A 23,224-nucleotide genomic window follows, 5' to 3' on the forward strand; every position below is an offset into this window, starting at 1 on the left:
CCTTCAGAGATGCCAGTTCATTAGTCTGGAGTAAGATGGTCACCCCCCACCTTATTCTTTCTTTCTTTTCTTTCCTTTTTTTTATGTGCAGCTGGGGATTCTCATGTGCAGGCCGATTTAAGAATCCCTGAGCTGCAGTTAACACTTCTTGTTGTTACTGTATCTACAAGTAGCTCCTTAAAGTGATACAATGTGTCCTTTTGCAGTACAGCAGTGTGAGCCAAGGAGGAGATTTAAAGAAAAACATAGAGCAAATTGTAATTTGAGCAATTAGCAGAATGCTGGTTGACACTTATCCTGATGTTACAAACAATGAAACTGAGACGCAGAGGAGGATACAACTGGCCCAAGTCCCACTGCTAGGAAGTAACATTTTGGACCCGTGGAGTCCAGTCGGCAGTCTGTGACTGAACTGCACCTGCCTTAGGCCTCTGTCGCCCTCTAGCCATCCAGATTATTTGCACCCAAGGGGAGGGCTTGGCATTCCTTCCCCTACTGCATCACCTCCTAGGAAGTTCAGCCCTTCAAGATTGTTTTTGGAATCCTCTGTCTGGCCTCCAGCATGTTCCCTGCACCTCCCAGTTTCCTGCCAGCCACAAATGGACACACAGCCACTCACGGCAGTATTGAAAATGACTGAGCTGGAGCAGAGCCCAGTGGCCAGTTAGAGACCTTGCCGGGATTAGCTGCAACTCAGAGCAGACCTTGAATGGCAGACGGACGGTGTCTGACCTTTAGCTCATAGGCAGTGGGGCGTCATGAACGGTTTGGGAGCAGACCAACACTCTATATGCAATGAGGCATTTCTCCCAGAAGAAGGGCAGTGCACTGGACTCTTCGCAACTCTCCTACTCAGTCTGCCTCTTTTCTGGCAGCAATCCGTGATCTGGGGTTTCCTCCCAGGGCCAATTATGAGCCTTTAAGGCACTTCTGTGTGACTTTTAAAATGGCAGTGCTTCCAGGAGAATGCCAGCTCATGACAGGGCACATGCTCCAGGATGACTCAACCCCACCTGTCCCCATCCCCGGTGTCAGACCTGCGGTCAGAGAGGGGCCCCCCGTCCCGAAGAGGCACCTGCCCAAGCATGGGCAGCTAAAGGACTGCATTCCTCTGGCTTCTGGGGGCAGAGGTGTGACCCCAGACCAGCCCTCTGGGAGCCTTATTAAATTCTAATTATGGTCAAATTCACGTAACATACAACTAACCACTAATCCTGTTAAAGTGTACAATGTAGTGGCACTTAGAACATTCATTTTAGTGGCACTTAAAATGCTGTCCAACCACTGTCTCTGCCTAGTTCCAAGACATATTCTTCACCCCCAAGGACTCCCTCTTCCTATGAGCAGTCACTCCCCATTCCCTCCTCTCGGCCCCTGACAGCTGCTCATCTGCCTTCTCTCCGTGCATTTGCCTGTGTGGACATTTCACAGAAATGGGATCCCACACCGTGTGGCCTCGTGGGTCTCTTCTCTCACTCAGCATCCTGCGTTCAAGCGTCTTCCGCATTGTAGCCTGTGCCTGTACTTCACTCCTTTTCATTACAGAATAATATTCTCCTGTATGGACATACCGCCATTGGTTCATTCATCCACTGCATTGATGGTCATTTATGTGGTTTCTACCTTTTGGCTCTTATCAATAGTACTTTCATGAACATTTCTCTGCAAGTCTTTTCTGGAATACCTGCTTTCACTTCTTTTGGGTATGTATGTAGGAGTGAAATTGCCAGATCACACAGTCATTCTCTTTAACTTTTGAGGACTCGGCCAAATAGTTTTCCACAGCGGCTGCCGCATTTTTCATGCTTACCGGCAAGGTCTGAGGGTTCCAATTGCTCTGCATTTTCTCCAATGTTCATTTATTTATTTTTTAAGTAGTGCCCCACTTAGTGGATGGGAAATGGTGTGTCATGGCTTGGATTTGCATTTCCCTAATCACCCACTACGCTGAGCAATCTGTTCCTGCAGTGCACTCAGAGCTTTAAAGAATCTCATGGAAGCACAGCTCTCGCCTCCCCTGAGAGAACACCATGACATTTTTGCAAACAGTTTCACAAGCTTGAGGAAACCTCTCCATCCCTTCTCCCCACCAGGATCCACCCTGGGGCCAGAGTTGAAGAATTTCTCAGTTTCTAGAATAAGCACATCTAAAGGATCTGGAAGCAGGAGAATCCGAACCCCAGTTCAGTCCTGCTGCTGATTCCCTGTGGTGCAAGGAACTTTGGGGGAGGGACAGACTTGGGTCAAGTCCAGGCTGTGTGGTCCCAGGCAGGTTCACTTGCCCTCCCTGGGCCACATCTATAAAATGAGAATATTGCCTACTGCAAGGGTGGTGGAAGGGGTATTAGGTTCAGGGATATGTGTTACAGGCAAATATGAGCGGCCCCTCCCATTCCAACTTCCCCACCTCTCCAGTGGGCCAGATGGGCTTGCCTCTTAACTCCTTTGGATAACTTGACAACAGGCCAGACAGCCATCTTCTGCGACAGTCAAGTAGTCTATGGAAGCTAAACCCACCTCGGCCCCCAGGCTAAGAACCTCTAACCAGGCGCTCTCCCCCGTTTGCTAAGCTCCAGCAAGACCATTCTTTCCGTTGCTCCAGCCCATTCCCACCCCAGGGGTTTCACACATGCCATTCCCTCTGCCCAGATGGGCTTGCCCAGCTCCTGGCATGGCTGGTTTCCTCCAGTCATTCTGGGCTCAGCTGCAAAGTGCGTCCCCACTGGGCACAGATATGAAAGGATGTAAGGGCTGCTCCCCGACACTGTGGTTCTCCAGAACATCGCTGTGCTTTATCGTGCAGCACTTCACAGTGTCTTGGAGTACCTTATTGTGTGTCCTTTTATTTATCTAATGTGTGCCTCCTCATTAGGGCAGGGGCCTTACATGTCTTTCTTGTTTTGTATCCCCAGGGATAAGCATCAGACATAAAATAATAACTCAATATACATTTATTGAAGAGATGAATGAATGCATGATTAGGTGGGAAAATATATTAATGAATACGATGGTTAAATTATATGGATGGATAAATGAATAGATGGCTATGGATGGATGGATGGGAGGGTAGATATATAACTGTATAAATGGATGGATAGAATGACTGAATGATCTGGAGGGATAAATCAATATAAATGGATGGCTAAGTATAGACGGATGGATGGGCAAGGGATGGGTAACAGGATAAATGGATGGAGGGAAGGATAATGAGTGATGGATGATGGGTGAATAATGGATAAATGGGCCGATGGATGGATAGATGAATGGGTGATTCAATGGATGGATGGACACCTTAGTGAATGTACAGGTAGATAAAAAGATGAAAAGTATAAAGGAATTAATGGATAAATTAATGAATGTGTAAATTAAAGGATAAATGGATAGTTCAAAAAATGGATGGATGGATGGAGGGGTGGGATGGATGGATGGGTGGATGGATGAATGGATGGGTGGATGGATGGATAGATGGATAAACTAAAGGTTAGTAGATGGATGGATGTTTGCCAGACTCCATACTAAGCACTTTACACACATTATCTTGTTTTATCTGTACAGAAATTCCATGAACAAAGGAATATTTCCATTTTACAGACAAGGTGTGTGAGCTTCAGAGTAAGGAAAAATCACTTTCCATATTAGACAAACAGGAAATGGTGGGCAGGATTCAAACTTAGGTCTGCCTGACACCAAGCCCTGTGCTTTTAACCACCATGGAAACCATCCTTCCCTTTTCTCCTCAATTTGAGAGGCAGAACTGGGGACCCCAGCCCCCATCCTGATGCCCATGCTCTGACAGCATCCAGATTGCCCAGTCCAGGTGTCCGTGTTGCTCCTCTGTCCACCAGTGAGTCAGCACCACAAATCTGTGCGGGCACATGTGTGAGCATGTGTGAGGGGCTGTGAGGTCTCTGCAGACATGTGAGTGTAGAATGAGGTGACAGAAAAACAGATCCAATCTCTGGGATGCCCCCTAAGTATGAGGGACATTGCACAGCCAAAGGCAGGTCCAAAGAGCCTGGTAGTGACCGCCACTGTCTGTTAGGTGGCTGGGGACCAAGCCCCAGCCTGAGGTCATTCCCAGGAGAGGCCAGGTCCAGCCCCCTAGGTCATGTCCCAGTGGGGAAGCCTGGAACACAAAGGGGGAAATGGAAGAGAACAGGGCCGGGTCAGGGAAGGGAGCTCTGGCAGGCAGCCCCCGGGCTCACCAGTGTGCCACACAGAGGGGTCACGAAGCCCGGGCCCTGCCGCACAGGACGAGCAGGACACGGGGAAAGCGAGCTGGAGGAGGGGACTGTGGGTGCCTCTCAGACTCCCGATCCAGGTCCCTCAGGGGAGCGGCCAGGTGGCTTGTAGTCGAGAAGCCAGCAGACCTCAGCAGGCCTTGTCATCAGCGCTGACTTCCACGTAGGGCAGCCCCACGGGCCAAGTGTCCCGAGGCCAGTAGCGGATTTTGAGGATTTGGTCTGGCATCTCGTACCTGGCGTCCACCATGGCTATGGTGGCTATGCCATAGGGGAAGGTGATGCTGATGAGCACATGCCTGCGGGGAGCAGGGAGGTGAGGGTGCGGGATGCCACCAGCTCCCCCCTCCCCGTGGTCCTCATGGCTCCTGACCTTCCCAAGGGGCCTCCTGGACCTGACCCCACTGACCGCGGCTGGTCCCGCTATCTGGGCCTCCCCTCTGCCCCCAGGTTTCTGCTCTGAGCTCTGGCATCTGAGGCTATTTGGTTCTGGGGCCCCGGACCACAGAGCAGGTGCTTACCAGATGCTGTGCATGTAGAAGAAATTAATCTGCTGCCAGAAACTGCAGAGCAAGCGGTCACTGATCCAGCTGGTCAACGCAAAAGCCCACAGAACCACGGAGACCTCCATTAAATGCCGAAGCTCCTTATTGTTTGTCCTCAGGAGGGAAGAAGGGGAATCAGAGCCTGAAGGGGCTGATGGGAAATTCCTCCATCCAAGGAGATGAGACTGGGAAGAGGGAAGGATCAAGGGTGGCAAGGGGGCGGGGCGTGATCTGGGCTTCCTGCTAACATTTGCTGAGCGCTCACAGGATGCCTGGCGCAGTTCTGGAAGTCCTGATAGACTCGACTCTCAGTCCCCACAATGACGCCATATTCCCATTTTGTAGATGGGAAAACGGAGGCATGTGAGATTAAGGTCAGACTCCTGATCCAGGCCCCTCAGGGGAGTGGCCCGGTGGCTCCGTAGTTGAGAAGCCAGCAGACCTCAGCAGGCCTTGTCACCAGCGCTGATGTCCACATAGGGCCGCCCCACGGGCCAAGTGTCCCACCCCCACCTGAAGTTCCACAGCTAGAAAGTGGCAGAGCTGGGGTCTGACCCAGGGCTGTCAGATGGCAGACTGCGTCACCAGCAAGCCTTTCTGTGTTTGCTTGGGGCTGTGACTGTGTGAGCGCCTGTGAGTCAGCACATGGGAATGCATGTCTGCGTGGCTGTGAGAGTGTGCATGTCCGTGTGTGGGAGGGTGCATTCTCCAGAGGCCACATCCTGGGACAAGTGAAAATCAGCATTTGCATTACCCCAACAGAAGTGCTGACCCAGTGTCCCTTAGGGAAGGGCATATGGGGGATTAATGAGGCAGTATCTCCTTTATGGGTTAAAAGCGTAACCTAAACCGCTGGCCTAAAATGGGACAGTTTGACCATCAGAAAAGAAAAATGAGTAAGAAGTGGCGAGATCTGAATAAAGTCTGCAGTCTCGGTAGCCATACTGCTCCATCGTCAGTGTTCCCCTTTTGTGATGGTGTTAGGGTTACAGAAGATGCTGCCACCGGGGGCCCCTGGGGGAGGCTGGGGGAAGCGTACACAGGATTCTGCTATTTTTGCAACTCGCTATAAAAAGTTAACGATATAGCACAGTGACTGCTATGAACTGAAACCCTTCTGAGATATAAACATCCATGCGTTCATAATGCCACTTTAAAAAAAACCCCACTTCATTGGTCCCAGCTAGAGACAGCGAAGGCACTAACTCATGACTCTGGAAACCGGTAAGTACAGGGAAAGAATCAACGATCTACCCTGTCTTTCCAAACCATGTTTCAAGGTTTTGCTGAGCGCAAGTCCCTCCTGATGGCAGAGCTCCAGATGATCAATGCAGAAGAAATCACAGATTCCACAAAAGATGCTTTTGCAAAACCGCTAATGAGATCATAGGTGGAGGCAGCATGCATCGCTGCTGAAGTCATCAGGTGAAAGGTCAGTGGGAAACTTTATAATGAAGGGACAGGCTGACACTAGCTGAATCTACTGATCAACCTTAACGGGGCTAAACGTGGGAGAGCCGCTCGTTACGGTCTCCTAAGCGGATGGAACAAGAAGCACCCAAGGGCCACACATGAAACACTCCAGGCTAAAAAAAATTTAAACCTAAATCTAGATCAAACTATTAATCCCCACGAAATACAAAAGCAGGAATAATAATAATAAGGAAAAATGTTGAAAGACACCACAGGAAGCAGTCAGCCAATATTCTACAGGACAATTGATCAAGTTTCTGTTATCAAGTAAGAGGCCCAGAGAAAGAGGGAGAGAAGGGAAACCGGCTGCGAAGTTAAGAAGATCGAAGAGACTGTGTTTGGATCCTATTCAAAGAAGACCAGGTGTAGGAAGGCCCCTTGGGGAAATGGAGGCGAATGGCGCACTCTGGGTATCAGATACTATTTGAAGCAAGTATTGTTAACATCGTTAGGATTGCGCGCACCATATTTTCCATTTGTCCCTCTAGAGCCTTTCCTTCTCCACTCTGCCTTATGCTCCAGGGGTGCTGAGCTGCGTAGACCAAATCCAGGGGTTCCCTTGTCTTTGGGCTTCCAGCTGTGGTTGGCCCTCCGGAGACCCAGCAGGAAATCAAAGGCTGAGAGGAGGGCACTGCTTGGATATTTACTTCCCTGGCTTCCTCCCTGCGGAGTCGGCCCAGGCTGGCCACAACTAGTAACTGCTCTTGAGGCCCCAGCCCTTGCCGAGGAGACCCTCTCCTCGGGGCTGTCTCTTTCCAGACTCTTGCGATCGCTCTCTCCCCTAGACCCCCCACCTCAACGTCTCCTGATGGTCACGGAATCTCACTCTCCTTAACACGGATTCTAAAGGATCCCTAGTGATTCCCTTACACCTTGCCCTCTCCTTTGGAAAGAACCCTTTTATTCAGCTCACCTCAAACGGCCCCCACTTGAGAGCTCCTTCTCTATCTTGCTAAGACCTAGCATGGGCTAAAAAAAATAATTCTTTATCAGGTGAGTTAAATCCTGAAAAATTAATGGGTGCATGATATGAAATCTGGAGGGGGGAACATACAATGCAGGTGGGCAAAATGCTGATGGTGGCTGGGACTGGCTGGCAGCACATGGAGGTGTATGGTGCGACGCTTGCTATGTGCATGTGTGTTGGGAGGTTTGCATGATAAAAAGGACAAGGTCTGCAGCCAGACAGCCTTCCATTCTAACCCTGCCCTTTCCCCTTGCTAGTGGATGACCTTGGGAAATGGGCACCCCCTCCTTGAGCCCGGGGTGAGAACTCTGTGCCTGAAATGCGGTGAGTATTGTGGGGGTGCTGGAGGGGGGAGGGAGCCACCTCCCTGGGTGCCTGCAGCCACCACCCACTTCTTATACTCGTGGAAAACGATGTAGAGGATGTGCCCGGCGATGCTGTTGAGGGCATATGCGTTGACCATGGGCCTCAGGAAAGACAGGAGGGTGCTGACCACGGCGGTGGCAACGATGAAGCAGATGAACCGGGACCTGGGGGGGAAGGGCGCGGCTACAGAGGAGGCTGTTGGGTAGGGAGAGGCCTGGAGGTTCAGGCAGGGCCCGAAGGCCTGTGGCTGAGGCAGATGGGAAGAGGGAAGGGGATCGGGGGAAGGCCTTGAGGCTCCCAGGGGAGTTCAGCAGAGGTCCCCAGGGGCCCAGAAGCATCAGATGAGACATCCCAGGGGGCCCAGGTGAACCCGAGCAGGGGCCGGAGGGAGTCCTGGGGCAGGGGTACTAGGATGCCATGAGGGTCTCAGGGAGGCTCAAGAGGACTTAGGTCAGCAGAGGGGACCAGGGTCCGGGTGAGTTCAAGGGAGGAAGCGCAGGGCCCCAGAGGCCAGTGAGAGAGGTGTCTCAGAAGGCTCAGAGGTCCAAGCAGGGTCAGGAGAGAGATTCAGAGGGGTCTCGGGTCAATAGAGGGGTGCAGAATCCTAGGAAACACTCCAGGGAGCCCAGGTGATGGGCTTGGGGGAGTAGTCCCTCTGACCCAGGTAAGCTTGGGGTCCTGGGACACCCAGGTAGGCTCAGACAGCATCTGGAGAGGGTTCCCAGGTTATCTAGGTAGGATCAGGGAAGGATTTCCAGGGGAGGACTTGGTGTCCTGAGGACACTCAGAAGAGGGGTCCCTGGAAGCCCATTTAAGTCAGGCAGGGTCAGGAGAATATCCTTAGGTGGTCAGGGGTGGGATTCCAAGGACTCTAACAGGGCTTGGGGAGGGGACCCAGGAGCCCAGGTGGGTGCTGGTGGGATCGACAAAGGGCCAGTCCCTGCCCCACCTGTTCTCCCCCAGGAAGGTGGGAAAGTAGCAGCGGGGCATCCATATACTGTAACCACTGGCCAGTAGCCACAGAATAGAGATCTCATCCAGCAGCTGACCCAGGAAGCTGAGGGTCATGTGGAAGTACGTGGAGAACAGGCCTGGAGCAAGAGACAAAGGCAGGTGGTCAAAGGGGCTGTGACTCCCCGCCCCTACCACCCCACTGTTGCAGATCCCCACTTACCTACAACCATGAAGAGGATAAAGGTGACATAAGAGTAGCGGGAGCGTTTCTGGGCATAGGGGTGCATCAGAAACATCATGAGAGGCCCAAATATGAAGAAGGTGACATTGCTGAACTGGAGAAGAGGAGGAATGGGGAGGGGATGGTCAGGCAGGGTAGGCAGAGGAGGGCTGCCCCTCTGTCCAAACGGTCAGACATCAGCCAGTTGGTCACTTGCTCCCTTTAAGACAATCAATCAACCCAGAGGTTGTCAGTCTTTCAGCTGATCTTGACAGTCAACTGGTCATCAATAATGGCACTCCATCCATTATTCTGTAGGTTCATCCATTCATTGAATGAATGTGGCAGATACTACCTACTAACCTTCTACACACCATCTCCTCCTTTTTCTTTTAGAAGTGATATTCCCCAAAGTTTAGCTGGGCACACAGCTACTCAACTAAAGACTACATTTCCCAGCCTTCCTTGCAACTCATCGTGTGTCCTTGTGACCTGGTCTGGCCAATGGGATAGGAAAGTAAATGAATACGTTATCTCCTGGCCAGTACTTAAGAAGCAATTTAAGGCTTGCCCTCCCACTTGCTGTGGACTGAAATGCAAATGTGGTGGTCATGAATAGGCCTTGGCCTTGTAGACAAGGAAAGACAATGTAGAGTTGCCAAGTAGAGATGAGCCTTTCTTACCAAACCTTATCTGGATCACAGACTTCAAAGCAGAATAAAAGTTACTGTTTCAAGCCACTAAATTTTACAGTGAGTTGTTATGCGGCAGTAGCTAGCTGAAACAAAAAGGAAATATTACTGAAGGCAGGATGGGTAGGAAAAACTTCCCAGGAGAGGAGGAAGGGACACAGAGGCCAGCAGATATGGCTATGTCTTGTTCAAAACCCCACAACTGAACAGTTATGTTGTTTGACCAGGTTACCTGTCTCTCTATAGTTAGACACCTACCACATTCCAGGCCCAGGCAATGTTTATTACTACCAGAATCTTATCTCAGCCTCAAACCAACCATACTGGGTAGGTATTAGCATAACCATGTTATAGAATAAGACACTGGTTCTCAGAGTGGTCAAGGTTTGGCCCAGCTCACCCAGGTGGTAAGTAGTGAATCTGGGATTTGAAACCAGATCCCATGTAAGTGTCTTGTGTAAGAATCAGAGTCCTGTTTATCACAGCAGCAGAAACTATTTCATAGGCTCCATTCAATGTTTGAATAGCATATGGGTCAAAGTAATAACTAACAATGACCACTAAGAATATGGCAATAAGGGAGAGAGTGGGGATTGCAACCCACCAATCATCCTCCCTTCTTCCTCATTAACCAAACTGTGATTTGATTTAGTATTAGGAGTTCATGTCCTTCTTGGGAAGAAGGCCCCAGACAGAACCAGCAAAAGAAAAACAATTAGTGCAAGCAAATCTGTTTCTTCCCTTCTTCTAACTTGGCCACTCAATTAAAGACTACATTTCCCAGATTCCCTTGCAGCTACACATGACCATGTGACTAAGTTCTGGCCAATGAGACATTGGTTGTGTTCTTAAAGGCAAGGGCGCGCCTCCCGGTAGTCCTTTCTGCTGGAATGCGTAAGTGGCAGGGTAGCTTCTTGGGCCATAGGGATGAGGGCAATGGCCTAGAGATGGCAAAACAACCATAGAGAAGGAGGCTCCTGGGTCCCTGGCACCACAGAGCTTTCATACTAGCCCTGGGAAGCTTATGATTAGATGTTATGTAAAGGAAACATAAATCTGTATCTTCATTAAACCACTATTATTTTAGAACTCTGCCACAACAACCAAACCTTTACCTTACCTTATATAAACCCCCTTTCTCCCTTGCTCAATAAACCTGAATTTTGTTCATGCATCAGCAGGGCATGGCCCTCAGGAAGACAGGATTTAGCTGCAGGCCGTGAGTCAGCCCATTGCAATGACTGGTTAAGGAATGGATGTGTGATATAATTCTGACTAATGAAGCATGATGGAAGTCCGATGGACTTCTGGGAAAGTTCTCTTTACCAGTGAAAAGGCCTTGGGACATTGCTGTGATGTTTAAATGCGGTAGCCATTTTGCAACCTTGAGGAAACAAGGCAGAGAACAAAAACAAACTGTCCAGGACAGTGGTTCTCAAACTTTTTGTTCTCAAGCCCCTCTTACATCTTTAAATGTCATTGAGGAACTCAGAGTGTGTTTATGTGAGCTACATCTTTCAAGATTTACTGTCTCAGAAAGTAAAACTGAGGGATTTTCAAAACACAGGTCCACATAAGTACACGTTCCCTTGGCCGTCAGAAAGATGGTGTCATCTCCTGCCACGAAGCCACTGGAACCCCACTGCTCTCATGAGATAATCAGAGTGAAAAAGGCAGATAATATCTCTTCATATCACCATGAAAATTATTTTGACCTTGAGGAACTCAAGGGGGGGGTCCCTGGCAATATTTCAAGAACCGCTTCTCTAGGGACGGCAGAGCAGAAAAATGGAAAGAACCGAGTAGCCTGATGTTGTGGAGCTGCTGAGTTAACCTATTCTGGAACTATCTACCTTCAAACTTCCTCTTATTTTTTTAAATAAGATATTGTCCTTTCTATTAAAGCTGTCTTTAGTTGGGTTGTTTTGTTTGAAACCAGAGCGTCCCAGTTCATGGGCCTCAGAATCCCAGGGACATGGGTTGAGATCCATCTCCCTCCCTCACTAACTACGGGTCGTCGAGCAGGTGAGTTCAATGCCCTCCTCCCCTCATGTCTGCATATGAGACATCTGCACAAGGCCATCTGCCTGTTCGTGTTCTTGCCCCAAAGGTCCCCGAGCCTTACTAGCCTATGAATACAATTAATGTCATAAGAAAATTTGCACCAGAATTTCAAAGGCTCAGAATTTCCAACTGCTCAAGCAGGACTTCAACGCCCTTCAAGGTCTCCCCCAGGTATCTCTGAGCCACCGTGAGTACCTCACATGAGCTCAGAAACAAGTGTGATGGTCTTCCACCAGCCAACTTGAGGCCAGCCAGCTTGCTTGCACCATTACAGCCTCCCACCCCAGGTCTCATAAAGGTCTCCTCCATTGCCTGTGGCCCGTCTTAGAAAGTGCAGAAATGGCACTCTGTTAGCTGAGGAGCTTTGTTATTTCTCAGAACGCCGGTCTTAAGGATGCTGGCTCAAAATACAGAGCCCAGTGGTGGGTGTGGGAAAATAGTCACCCAATACAAGGTCACCACCTATGGGCCTAGGTCCTGGGTGTCAGCACAGGTTCCCAAGGCAGAAGTTCTCTTAGTTCTAGGGAAGCCCACAGCTGTCTTTGGGTGACGGTGAACCAGCTCAAAGTACACAATTTGAGAACTCAAGCCTGGCAAACTGGTTTCCCAGCCCCTGGTCCCACCCATGCCCGTGTTTTCTGTGCCAAGGTCTCTGGTGCCTGCCACTGGGCAAGGTCAAACACATTTCTGAGACAGGCATTCAGCACACACACACAAAAACACACACACTTGCCCTGCCTGTATCCTGAGACCCAGCCCCACTGGAGCAGACACCTATCCCAAACAGAGCCAATCAGATTTTCTCTTCTGAGAATTTGAAACTTGAAGCAGACACAGAGCCTGGGAATCACCAAAATGGAGTCACGCTCTTGGCAGCTCTCTAAAGAGACCATAGGATATTGTCGAGATGTTTAAGATATGGCAACCATGTTGCCACCACGAGGAGACAAGATTGAGAACAAAAGCAAATCCTTCTGCCGAATCCTCCCCTGAACCCAGACTTGCTGGGGTCCCTGCCTTCCCAAGCAACTCTTCTTTCCATTTTCTAAGGTATCCCAGTATCTATCCAGGGCATTGTCCCTTTTTTGTTTGTTTATTTTAGATTTTTGCTTAAGCTAGCTTTCCATGGGCTGAACCCAACCCAACCATCACCATCGACACATTATCTAGGGTTCTTTGGTAGCAAGCAACAGAAAATGACTTTGGTGACTTACACTGTAAAGACAAAGGTGTATGTGTATTTATTTACTCATTCACTCATTTACTACAGGAAGCACATTAATCAAAGGAATCACAGAAGACAAGAAAAAACAGAAACCAGAACAGCTCTGAGCCTCAAGTGGACAATCTCTCCGGGGGGCGACTCTGAGCACACACATGCACACGAGGCTGTGTTCCATCCTTAGGCCCAGACCCAGGAATCAAATTCTGGAGAATATGGCCTGGGACACATCCCACCCTTTGCCAGAGGAGCAGGAGCGCTTCAGCTGACCGTCCCATCAAGACTACCGGGAGGAGCAGTTGGATGTCCAAGGACAAGGACACTGTGGATACCGGATGGGCGAAAGCCCAAGCACAACCAGCGCCCCCCTGCCCTCAACCAAAGGCCAGCCCTGGGCACTTCGAGCATGCCCGGAGATGCTGAGCCAGCCAGTCTCCCAAACTCCAACCCTTCCATTTAAAACAGATCTGTGACTCCCATCAATAAAATCCAAACTCCTAAACGTGGCCTATAAACTCTCTCCATAACTCACCTATCTCCACCTTTATCTTCAGAATCCAGGCGGAAAGGATAACTCAGCTCCTCTGACTGAGCCACAGCTCTTACTCTTAGCTCCAGGGGTTTGCCATGCTGTTCCCACTGCCTGGAACACTCTCTGCTTGCACTTACCCTCCTTTGCAGGGCCAACTACTACTCCACCTTTCACCTGGACATCACCCTCTCCATGAAGCCTTCCCAGGCCCCCAAGGCAGAGTCAGGTGGCCTTCCTTCGGACCCTGTCCCTCTTTCCTAACACTTGTCCACTTGACCTGGAACTCTCTGGCTCTCCTGCTAAACGTGACTTCGAGAATAAGGGGCTTCGTCTTCCCCCTTGCCCACCGTGACCTCAAGAACTGGAACTCAGTGGGACCACCAGTCACACGTGCGAAAACACTTGGCAGAGAGCCCTGCACCTAGAAAGTTCTGGACAGAAGGCACCACGATCAAGGGAAAGGGACTGGGGAGGGTGGGTGGGAAGGAAGGGAGAAGGGGAATAAGGGGCATTATGATTAGCACACATAATGTGGGGGGGGCACGGGGAAGGCAGTGTAGCACAGAGAAGACACGTAGTGACTCTATAGCATCTTACTACGCTGATGGGACAGTGATTGCAATGGGGTATGTGGGGGGGACTTGATAATGGGGGAGTCTAGTAACCACAATGTTGTTCATGTGCTTGCACATTGATATCAACATAATAAATAAATAAATAAATAAATAAATAAATAAATAAATAAATAAATAAATAAATAAATAAAAAAGAAGGCACCACAATCCTTACTTTCTCGTTTTTTGACCACATGAATTTACAGAGGTTGTTTTTAACCTTCCCACACACCCCCAGCTTTCTAGTTCTTGTTAGGAAGGGAGGAAATGGGATCTCAAGAGGTGGGGCGAATTCTCTGAGGCGCACGGCTCTGGGGGACTCCGCACTGTGACTGACCTCCTGCCTTGAGAGACGGGAGGACTTAGACGGAGGGGCAAATATTAAGAGGGGGCTCCCTGCTTCAACAAATAGCAAGAGCTGCTGTTACTGTTGTTCGGAGAGATAATAATAGCAGGCTTATGGCTGGGACAGCTGCCCCGAGCCCAGGGGCGCACAGACCCAGGACAGGAGCAGGCAGGTCAGCCCCGGAGCAGAGCGGACAGAATGAGGGCGGAGCCTGTGACTAATGGGCTTCGACCAGATGCAGAATGATAGCATCAGAGGCCGCCCCAGTTCCAGGGTCTCCCTCCCTTCCCTCTGGGGCTGGGTCCCCACGTTTCTCAATCTGTGGCCCCACCCAGACTCTCTGCCAAGCTGGCGAGGCAACTGCCCGGGCCCCCGTGTCCAAAGCCAGCCCAGCCCTGGACACGCGTGGGCTGGACTCCCAGGCGAACCCCTGTAGGATCTCCGCCTTCATTCATTCATTCACACAGCCATCCACCCATCTATCCATTCATTCACCCAGCCATCCACCCATCTATCCGTTCATTCATTTGCTCAACAGCCGTTCTTTCAGCGCCTACTATGCACACAAGGCCCTTAGTAGTGCCCAGAGCCCCTGCCCTCACCAGGGACATCCGCACAGGGTTTGGGGGACATTCTGTTCCTCATCTTCCTCCTCTACCTCTGAGCACCACGGCGAGGATTTAGAGGACCAAGCGCCAGGGGCCAGGGAGTTCCGGCTGTCTGGGTCACTGCTGAGAACCTCCGGCGTCTAGAACAGTGCCTGGCACACAGCAGAGCTCAGTAAGCTTTGTGGAGGAGGATGCACGCGAAGAGGGCGCGTACGCGACGTGAATACGCCTGGCGTGCGCGCTCCAGTGGCTCGCATTCCACAGTGGTTTGCTTTTGATCGCCGGCACCCCGGCAGAGCAGCTGGTAAATAGCTGTGGCTGGGATAGCTTAGGGCCGGACGAAGGGGAGGGAGGGGAGAGGCAGGCAGGAAGGAGGGACAGGGAAGGAGAGAGAGGGCAAGGAGAGAAGCAGGGAGAGAGGGAGGGAGGGAGGCTGGGCGACCTGCACGACTCGCCATCGCTGCCCTGAGGAAAGGCAGCAGGGGGAGCCCTTCCGCATTCGCCCGGCTGCCCTGGGCTGGCACCGCAGCCCCGTCCCAGGCCCACCGCGCACCGCTCCCGGTCCGCCGCTGTTCTTCCCGGCATGCCTCCTTTACTGTCTCTGCCCTCCCCCTGTTACTGACCTCCCGTGACTTACCCGAGCACCGGAGACACACCTGTTTTACCCCCCAGCTGCGTCCCCAGCACCCACCGTGCTAGGCACCCAGTAGGCACCCCGGGAACATTTGTTCCATCCGGGGAACCAACCCTGCATCACCAAACACCCTGGGTGCTTTCTTCCCACTGGCAAGGCTCAGACCGCCACCATGCACATCCCGCCCTGTCACCTGTCTACACCCAGTCAACACGTACCTGTGAATGCGGGTGCAGGGTCGGGGCTGCGGGGCCAGAGCACCAGCCGCAGTGCCTCCCTGCAGGAGACTCAGTGGCACGAATTAAGATGCACACAGGTCACCATCAGTAGCTGAGTGGCCTCACCGTGCCAGGGTTAAGTGAGAGCCTCTGGGACCAGGTAGCTGGGGTTTAACTCCACAGCTTAAAGCATTCGCACCTCTCGTGTGCTTGCAAGCGACATGCTGTGCAACCTTGGGGAGGAAACGCCCCCTCTCTGAGCCTTTATTTCCTCTGTAAAACGCAGAGAATAAGAGTACCTACTTACAGAATTGTTACGAGGCTTCCAGTAAGTGCTGTTTGTTAAAGAGAATTAACAAATGTCAAGTAAAATTAACTTTTGCATGTCTATGCTGTTTCCTTCTATTAATAAAGCTCAATGTATTCAATGCTCAGGGTGCTCCAGGAGCTGTAAGATCTCTATTTTAAAAGATCTCTAGTCTTTAACTGATATAACTTTTAAATTTTTTAATGTTTAATTTCTATTTTAGAATTGATTAAAAAATGAATTTGATTTTTAGCTCTGCTTTTTAATTCACATCCTGTACGATTCACTCTTTACAAGTGCACAAGTCAGCGGGTCTTGGTCTCTTCACACAGTTGTGCAGCTATCACCGCTATCTAGTTTCAGAACACCCATCACCTCAAAAAGAAACCCCATCGTCATTAGCAGTCAGACGCCATCCCTTCCCCCAGCCTCTGGAAGCCACAGACCCACGTTCTGTCTGCGTTGCTGCCTGCTGTGGACGTGTCACAGAAATGGGGTCACACCTTCTGTGTCTGGCGTCTCTCACTGAGCACCGTGTTCAGAGCCATCTGCATTGTAGCGCGTGTCGGGGCCCCACTCCTTTTTGTGGCTGCGTAATATTCCTTTGCAAGGACTGACCACATTGAGTTCACCCACGCATCTGCTGATGGACACTTGAGAGGCGCAGCAGCTGTTTTATCCTCTCAACAGTCCTGTGAGCCCCTGACAGCTGCCCCCATTTTGAAAAAGTACTTGCTCCATATTTGCTGGATGAAAGGAATGAACAAGGTTTTCTTCCTAGCATGTACCACCGCTGGCATCCTGTCGTCTTAATTTTGCTCCTCCTCCACCCAGGACAACAGCCCCTTGAGGACGGGAATTTTGTCTGCTCTGCCCACCAGCATGTCCACAGAGCCTGGAATGGCGCCTGACTCAATCACTTATTGAATGGCAAGCAAAATGAAGGGGTCATTCTTCCCTGGAATTGGACCCCTCCATCACCCCAGGGGGCCAGGGTCCGACCCCCCAGCTCTTCTGTGCCCCTGCCCCAGACTCCTCCTCATTCCCACCCCCGTGCGTTTGCCTGTGCGGTTCCTGTGCCAGGCACGCCATCCCTGTGTTCAGTATCAGATCATCTGAGAGGGAGCTTCCTGGAGAAGATGAGACGTGGGGCTCCTGAAGCTCTGGCAGGACCCCAGGGAGGAAACGCAGCAGCCCAGCTGCCGCTGGGAGCTGAGGGGCCTTGAAACTGCTTCCCATGCCACTTGAAACTCTCCTAAGCTATCAGCGGCCGAGGAGGAGGCCATCAGGCCACACAAGCAGGTGCAAACTGGAGCGGTCCTAACCTTGACGCTTCAGCCTGACCCACCCAGCCCAGCCCTTCCCACATCCCCAGCCTCTGTTCGTGTTGGCTTAGCTTCCTGACCTCAGCCCATCTGTGAGATGCAACCAGGTACCCCGCTACACCCCTTCCAACATCACTGATTCTCCCCTGCTCAGAAGTCACTCATGGCTCCCCAGTGCACTCAAGAGTGGCGCACACATGCCTCTAGCTGGTGTGCCTGATTCGGCCCCTGGAAACCTCGCCCACCTTTTCTCTCACCTGTCGGTCCCTCCCCCACCGGCAGCCTGGGCTCTGGCTTCACGCCACCAACTGTTTCTTGACAGGCTGTTCCCTCATCTCACCTTTGCACCTGCTGTTCCATTTGCTGTGTATGCTTAAGAGCACGTCCACTCATTCCCTCAGCGCTGAGGAACCCTCCCCACGCAGCACGCCGAGGCCCGATGCCCCACTCCACGGCCCCTATTTCTGACCCCTTTTTCCTGCCCTCGGCCTCGAGCTAACCATTTCTAATTCTGAACCTGCCCCCTCCACAGCCTGGAAGTACTCAGCCTCTCTGGGACCTCAGAATCACCATGCACAAACTGGCTGACAGCATTTTAGTTGAATGAATGAGTCCAGAAATGAATATGGGCTAAATTTCAAACACTCCGACCTGCTACCCAAAACTTGTCTGTCTTCACCTCCTCCCAGATTCTAGCCACAGGAACATACCTTCCCAAACTGGTCCATTCCTCTCTGACTTCCAGCATTCAGTATACCCTTTTCCTCTCATCTCCCTTTTCCCCAAGGCCTACCCCACTTGGTGAGCTCCTATGCATCTTTCAAAACCCCACTCCTAGGTGGCCCCTCCTGGGAAGCCCCTCAAGCCTCAGCTGAGGCCTCTTGTGCTTCCTTCCTCCATCCCCCAACCACATGGGGCTGGGCTCTGCCTTCCCTGGCCCCAGACTCAGAGCACCTTGCAAGCAGAAAGCATAAGGCCTTTCCAACCATGAGTCATGTCTCCTAAATGGATCATGATGAAATCAATGCAAACAGGTTTTTTTTTAATTTCTGCTACATATTTTGTCTTTCATTTACATACCTAAATCAAAAGCATTCTTTTAAATAGCAGCAGAGTATATCACCAGCACGTATTTGGCCCTACACAGATTGAGAAAATGTTATGGCTTCCTTTTTACTAATTCATTTATTTCTTGCAAATGCAAATGACTCAGTGATGACTGTCTACAAACCTTACTGTCTATTGGGATTCTCTCTGGAGGTATAATGGTGGAGACAGGGGGTAAGGGGAACGTAAATTTGTCAATCCACATCTTGACTCAACTTGGCAGACTGCCCATGGTCACCACAAAATAAGCACTTTTTAAATTGCTGGTTTAAGAGGTCAAAAAGAAAAAATTGTGTTGTTTTCTGTTTGGCTGGGTTAGCGTGTGTATGCGTGTGTGTGTTTATTTATTTATATAAAACTATATCAGAGGCTGGCCAACCGTGACCCTCTGCAAGGCCAGTCCACCATCCTGTCTTGTGTGGTCCAAGAGCTGAGAATGATGTTTATGTTTTTTAATGATTGAAAGAATTAAAAGAATATCTTGTGCCGTGTGAAAGTTGTGTGGAATTCGCATTCCAGCATCAACAAATAAAGTTTTATTGGCACGGGGCCACGCTCATTTGTTTACATGAGCTGTCCTGGCTGCTCTCCAGCTACAATGGTTTCCATCAGTAGTTTCAACAGAGACTGTATGGCCCCAAAAGCCAGAAATATTTAGCGTCTGGCCTTTACAGCAAAAGTCGGCCAACCCCTGAACTCTATGATTTCTTAGCTGGGGTGATGGGCTTGGGGTGTTCAGATGGTTTTAGAGGAGACAGCCTTAGGGCATTGGTTTAAAACTTCACTCAGATTCAATGCTTCATCCCCTGACTGTTTTTGTTGGAACCTTTTTGATAGAAGAGAAGAGAAAAAACTCCAAATGTGTTCATGCCAGGAAAGGTTAAGTTTTATTTTGTGAAACTTTTGCTTCTGTTTGCTAAGTATCTGGAAATGTACGTACTGGGTGATAATGACGTAGACGTCCCCTGGCCCATGCCATGACCGGAGGAAATCTGAGACCTGCAGCCTTGGAGAGTTTCCGTGGGTTATTTAAGTCACTACATTTAGAGTTGGGCTGAAGGAGGGCTGGATGGAGGAGAATTCTGTAGGGCGGCGCGCACCCGGCCCACACCTCAGTCAGCCCTTTCTCCGTGCCTTATGGGGGAGCCCCCACCTGGGGGCTGGGCTGGACAGGGAACGTCCTGGACTGCCACAGAAGCCAGGGAGAAGGGTTCCAGAGCCCCAGATCCTCTTCACAGCCCCCAAGGATCAGCACACTCAGCCCCCTTCCATTTTTCAGGCGTGGATACAGCGGGTCAGCAAGAGTCAGTATCTCTGGCCAGAAGGAGACCACAGGGAACCCTTGGATCTCAAACCCCTGCCTCCCTGCTCTGGGAAGTGGTGAGGTCAAAGGTATCAAGGTCAGAGCCACTCAGGCATCCCACTCCTCCAGCCCCCGCCAAAAGCTTCCAAGGCCCAAGTTCAAATCCCGGCTCTGAGCGCCAGGGTGACCCTGGGCATAGCTTCCCACCTCCGCAAACTCCCGTTTTCTCCCCTGGATGGTGGAATCAACTCTGTCATATATATCGCACCTTAATCTCAATGTCATTGGGCGATTAGGTGAGATTTCTCACACAGAGTGTTTAGTATTTAGTATAACACCTGGCATACAATAAGTGCTCAATAAACATATTGCATTTAATAAATAAAGGATTGCATTGCCCACCATACATGGGGCGCCTATATCACATGTGGGGCATGGAGAGAGAGGCGCATTGCCTGCATTACCCACCATCCCAGGGCTCCACAAGGCAGGCACTCTGCCTCATTCAGCGCACCATCCCCCAGCATGCACAGGAAGAGCGTAGCTGCAGGTATCTTTGGCTGCTTACATCTTTCAAGCATTGGTTAAATGCCACTGTCATTTAGGCATCCAAGATTTCTGAGCCCTCCCAGTGTGGCCCAGTAACAGGGGCTGACGGAAGGATGGCCAGCTTTCCTGGTAAGCCCAGAACCGAGGGGTCTCCTAGGACATGGGACTTGAAATGCCGAAACCAGTACAGTCCCCAGAAACCCAGGATGAGCTGGTCAATCTGGGCTGGGAATACAGCTGAGAACAAGGCAGACACAGTCACTTCCTCCAGGAAGCCCTCCCTGATCCACAAGCCCCCCTCCACCGGCTCAGAGGCCACCTCTGGGCCCCCCAAAGCTGCCTATGCATCCCCGTCACAGCACCGTCACCCTCCGCTGTGAATGCCTGGACTCCCATCTGTGTCCTCTGCTCTGGGAGGGCAGAGACTGGCTCTTTTCCTAGTCCCTGTTGCATATTCAAAACCCATCCCAGAGCCTGATGCCAAATGGATGGATGAGCCAGCACTCCTTGCTTAACAGATGAGCGAACCGAGGCTCCAAGAGGCGAGCGCTCAGGCAGGATTCCCCGGTGGGGCTGTGGAGAAGCCAGGCCGCGAACCCCGGTCCAGTGAGGCTGCGCGCCCCCCCCATGGCCAGCCCTCCGGCCTGGCCCTCACCGTGTTGTAGAACTCGGCCACGAGCTCCGAGTGCTGGAAGTTGGTCTCGCACCAGTCCACCTCGGAGCTCTGGTAGGCGAAGATGCTGGGCATCCTGGCGCAGCACCTGCCGTCTGCCGGCTGCTTCTGGCAGAGAGGAGCCCGCGAGCCTGGGAGGGCCAGGCCCAGGCGAGGCGGGCAGAGGACAGCCCCGTGCCGTGGCAGGTCAGGAGGAAAAACCTGCCGGACGGCTCCCCGGTTGCACCAGGGCAGCCGAGTTGTGCAGTGGCGGCGGCCGCCTGGGATAAGCCAAGGGGCTGGGACCCTTCAGGCAGCGCAGCGGCGTGGGTGGGGACGGAGCCTCCCTTCCCTGCCCACTAGGAGTGGGAGCTAGGGGGACTGATTTCAGAACAGAAATTTAAAATAACAACTAGTTAACCCACCCACTGAGATGAGTGGCCTTGCTATCCCCACTTAACAGATGAGTAAACTGAGGCAGAGGGTGAAAAGTCGCTGGCCAAGGGCATGCTAGGTGATAATGCCCAGGCGTGAGAACAGGCAGGTGATGCAGTCCCCAGGCTCTTCCCCATTGGGTTTACTGCCACAGTACCATCAGAGCTCCAGCGGCACCTGCCCTTGGGGCTTGGCTCAGCTCCCTGGAACCCTGGGACCCTCGGCTATGTAACCTTCCCCAGTCACCTCTCCCTTGGGGGTCTCAGTCTTCCTATCTGTTATGGGTGGTTGGCTTGGATTGAAGCCATTTCTCTCGCATAGTTAAGAACCTCATATGCCTAGGGCACCCCAACTTCCACCAGGGGTCATCTTCAAAGCCTCTGTGAGGGGAGGAATTTGCAGAATCCCAGGTCTGAGGCCCCCAGTCCTGACTTCCAAGGGCTGTGGGAAGCTCTGGTTTTAGAGTCAGAATGAGTTTGAATTCTGAGTTTCTCCCCTTCCTATGCTGTGTGACCTGGGCAAGCACATGTACCTCTCTGAGCCTGTTAGCTCATCTGTACTATGGGGAGGATGAGGACAGACCCATCTGATACAAAGGCACACAGAGATAAAGCAGGTCAGGGGCTTCCCTCACTGCCTAGCCGGCAGTGGGCCCCAGATAACTAGAAACGGGTTTTCTTACCACAGGCTGACCTTGAACTTCAAGGCAACCTTACGGGAATAACAATAATAATGGCACACTTTTACTGACTACTTACCAGTACCAGGCTGTTTTCTAAGTTCTCAGCATTCACAATCATTTCATCAGTGCTCTTAACAGCCCTAAGAACGATGAACTATATTGCTATCTCCATGTCACTAGTGAGGAAACCGAAGCCCAGAGAGGTTAAGCAATTTACCAGCGCCACACAGCTAAAAAGAAGAGAAGGCACGTCACCTCAACTCTTAGGCCTCAGTTTCCTCATCTGCAAGATGAGAATAATGACAGTATCTCCGTCTGCGGAGCGGCTGTGAAGATTCGAGGAGCTGATAGAGTGTTTGCCTAGGAAGCCACTTCCCGGGAATGCGGGGACCTGCATTCAGAGTCACCGGACTGGGTGGCAAGTACCCCACTTCCTTTTCAATCCCCAATTTGAAGAGAAGGGCTCAATGGGTGCTAAGACCTACTCATGCCTCTTAACACTTAACCCCTTTTTGTTTGACCGAAAGCCCTTCATCAGGTTGGAATACAGGGACATTGTTTCCACTGCATTTCTTTTTAAATAAGCTTCTCTTAGGTCTGGCCATGTCCACTTCCCACTTGTGGCAAGGTTCCAAAGTTTCTTTTTTAAAAATTAATCAGTGTAAGCTTTATAATTCTGGAGGTGGTTCCACAAATCTATATATGTGAAAGAATTGCATACAGACACATATGAATGTAAAAGCTCTTGAAATCAGATCTGTAAATCTTATCAATATAAATGTCCTGGTTTTGAATTTGCATAGTTACATAAGATGTAGGCCTAGAGAAAACTTGAGTACAGGGCACACAGATCTTTGTATAATGTTTGCAACTTCTCGTGCTTGTATAGCTATTCAAATATACAGAGGTTTTTTTTCAATAATCGATTTAGGCTTTCAATTGGCAGAAGAAGCAAGAAAACGTAGTCCGTCCACACACTGAAATATTACTCAGCCTTAAAAAGGCCATCCTGACCCCTGCCACAGCGTGGAGGGACCTCGGGGACACGGTGCTCAGTGACAGCAGCCAACACAGAAGGACAGACCCCGTCTGACCCCACTCCCGGGAGGTCCCTGGAGGAGCCCCGTCCACAGAGACAGAAAGTGGGTGGCGGGGCTGGGGGCAGAGC

General features: G+C 51.0%; 1 protein-coding gene across 4 annotated transcripts in view; it reads right to left on the minus strand.

Moving 5' to 3' along the window:
• Window positions 1-2,933: 2,933 nt before the first annotated feature.
• The window catches only part of ACER1 (alkaline ceramidase 1), a 36,527-nt gene continuing 16,236 nt past the window's right edge, over window positions 2,934-23,224 (minus strand). For 2 of the 4 annotated variants that reach the window (XM_017674767.3, XM_037018546.2), the window contains exons 2-6: window positions 8,767-8,881; window positions 8,542-8,683; window positions 7,619-7,756; window positions 4,763-4,900; window positions 2,934-4,540 (exon numbers count right to left, since the gene is read on the minus strand). In XM_017674767.3, coding sequence (XP_017530256.2) covers window positions 4,372-4,540; window positions 4,763-4,900; window positions 7,619-7,756; window positions 8,542-8,683; window positions 8,767-8,845 — 666 coding nt within the window. In that variant the 5' untranslated portion in view covers window positions 8,846-8,881 and the 3' untranslated portion in view covers window positions 2,934-4,371. Of the gene's footprint in view, window positions 4,541-4,762; window positions 4,901-7,618; window positions 7,757-8,541; window positions 8,684-8,766; window positions 8,882-20,942; window positions 21,206-23,224 lie in introns of those variants that run through there. The other 2 variants (XM_017674766.3, XM_037018548.2) reach the window with 2 other exon arrangements.

The sequence above is a fragment of the Manis javanica genome, chromosome 13, assembly GCF_040802235.1.
Source record: "Manis javanica isolate MJ-LG chromosome 13, MJ_LKY, whole genome shotgun sequence".
NCBI classification, from domain to species: Eukaryota; Metazoa; Chordata; class Mammalia; order Pholidota; family Manidae; genus Manis; species Manis javanica.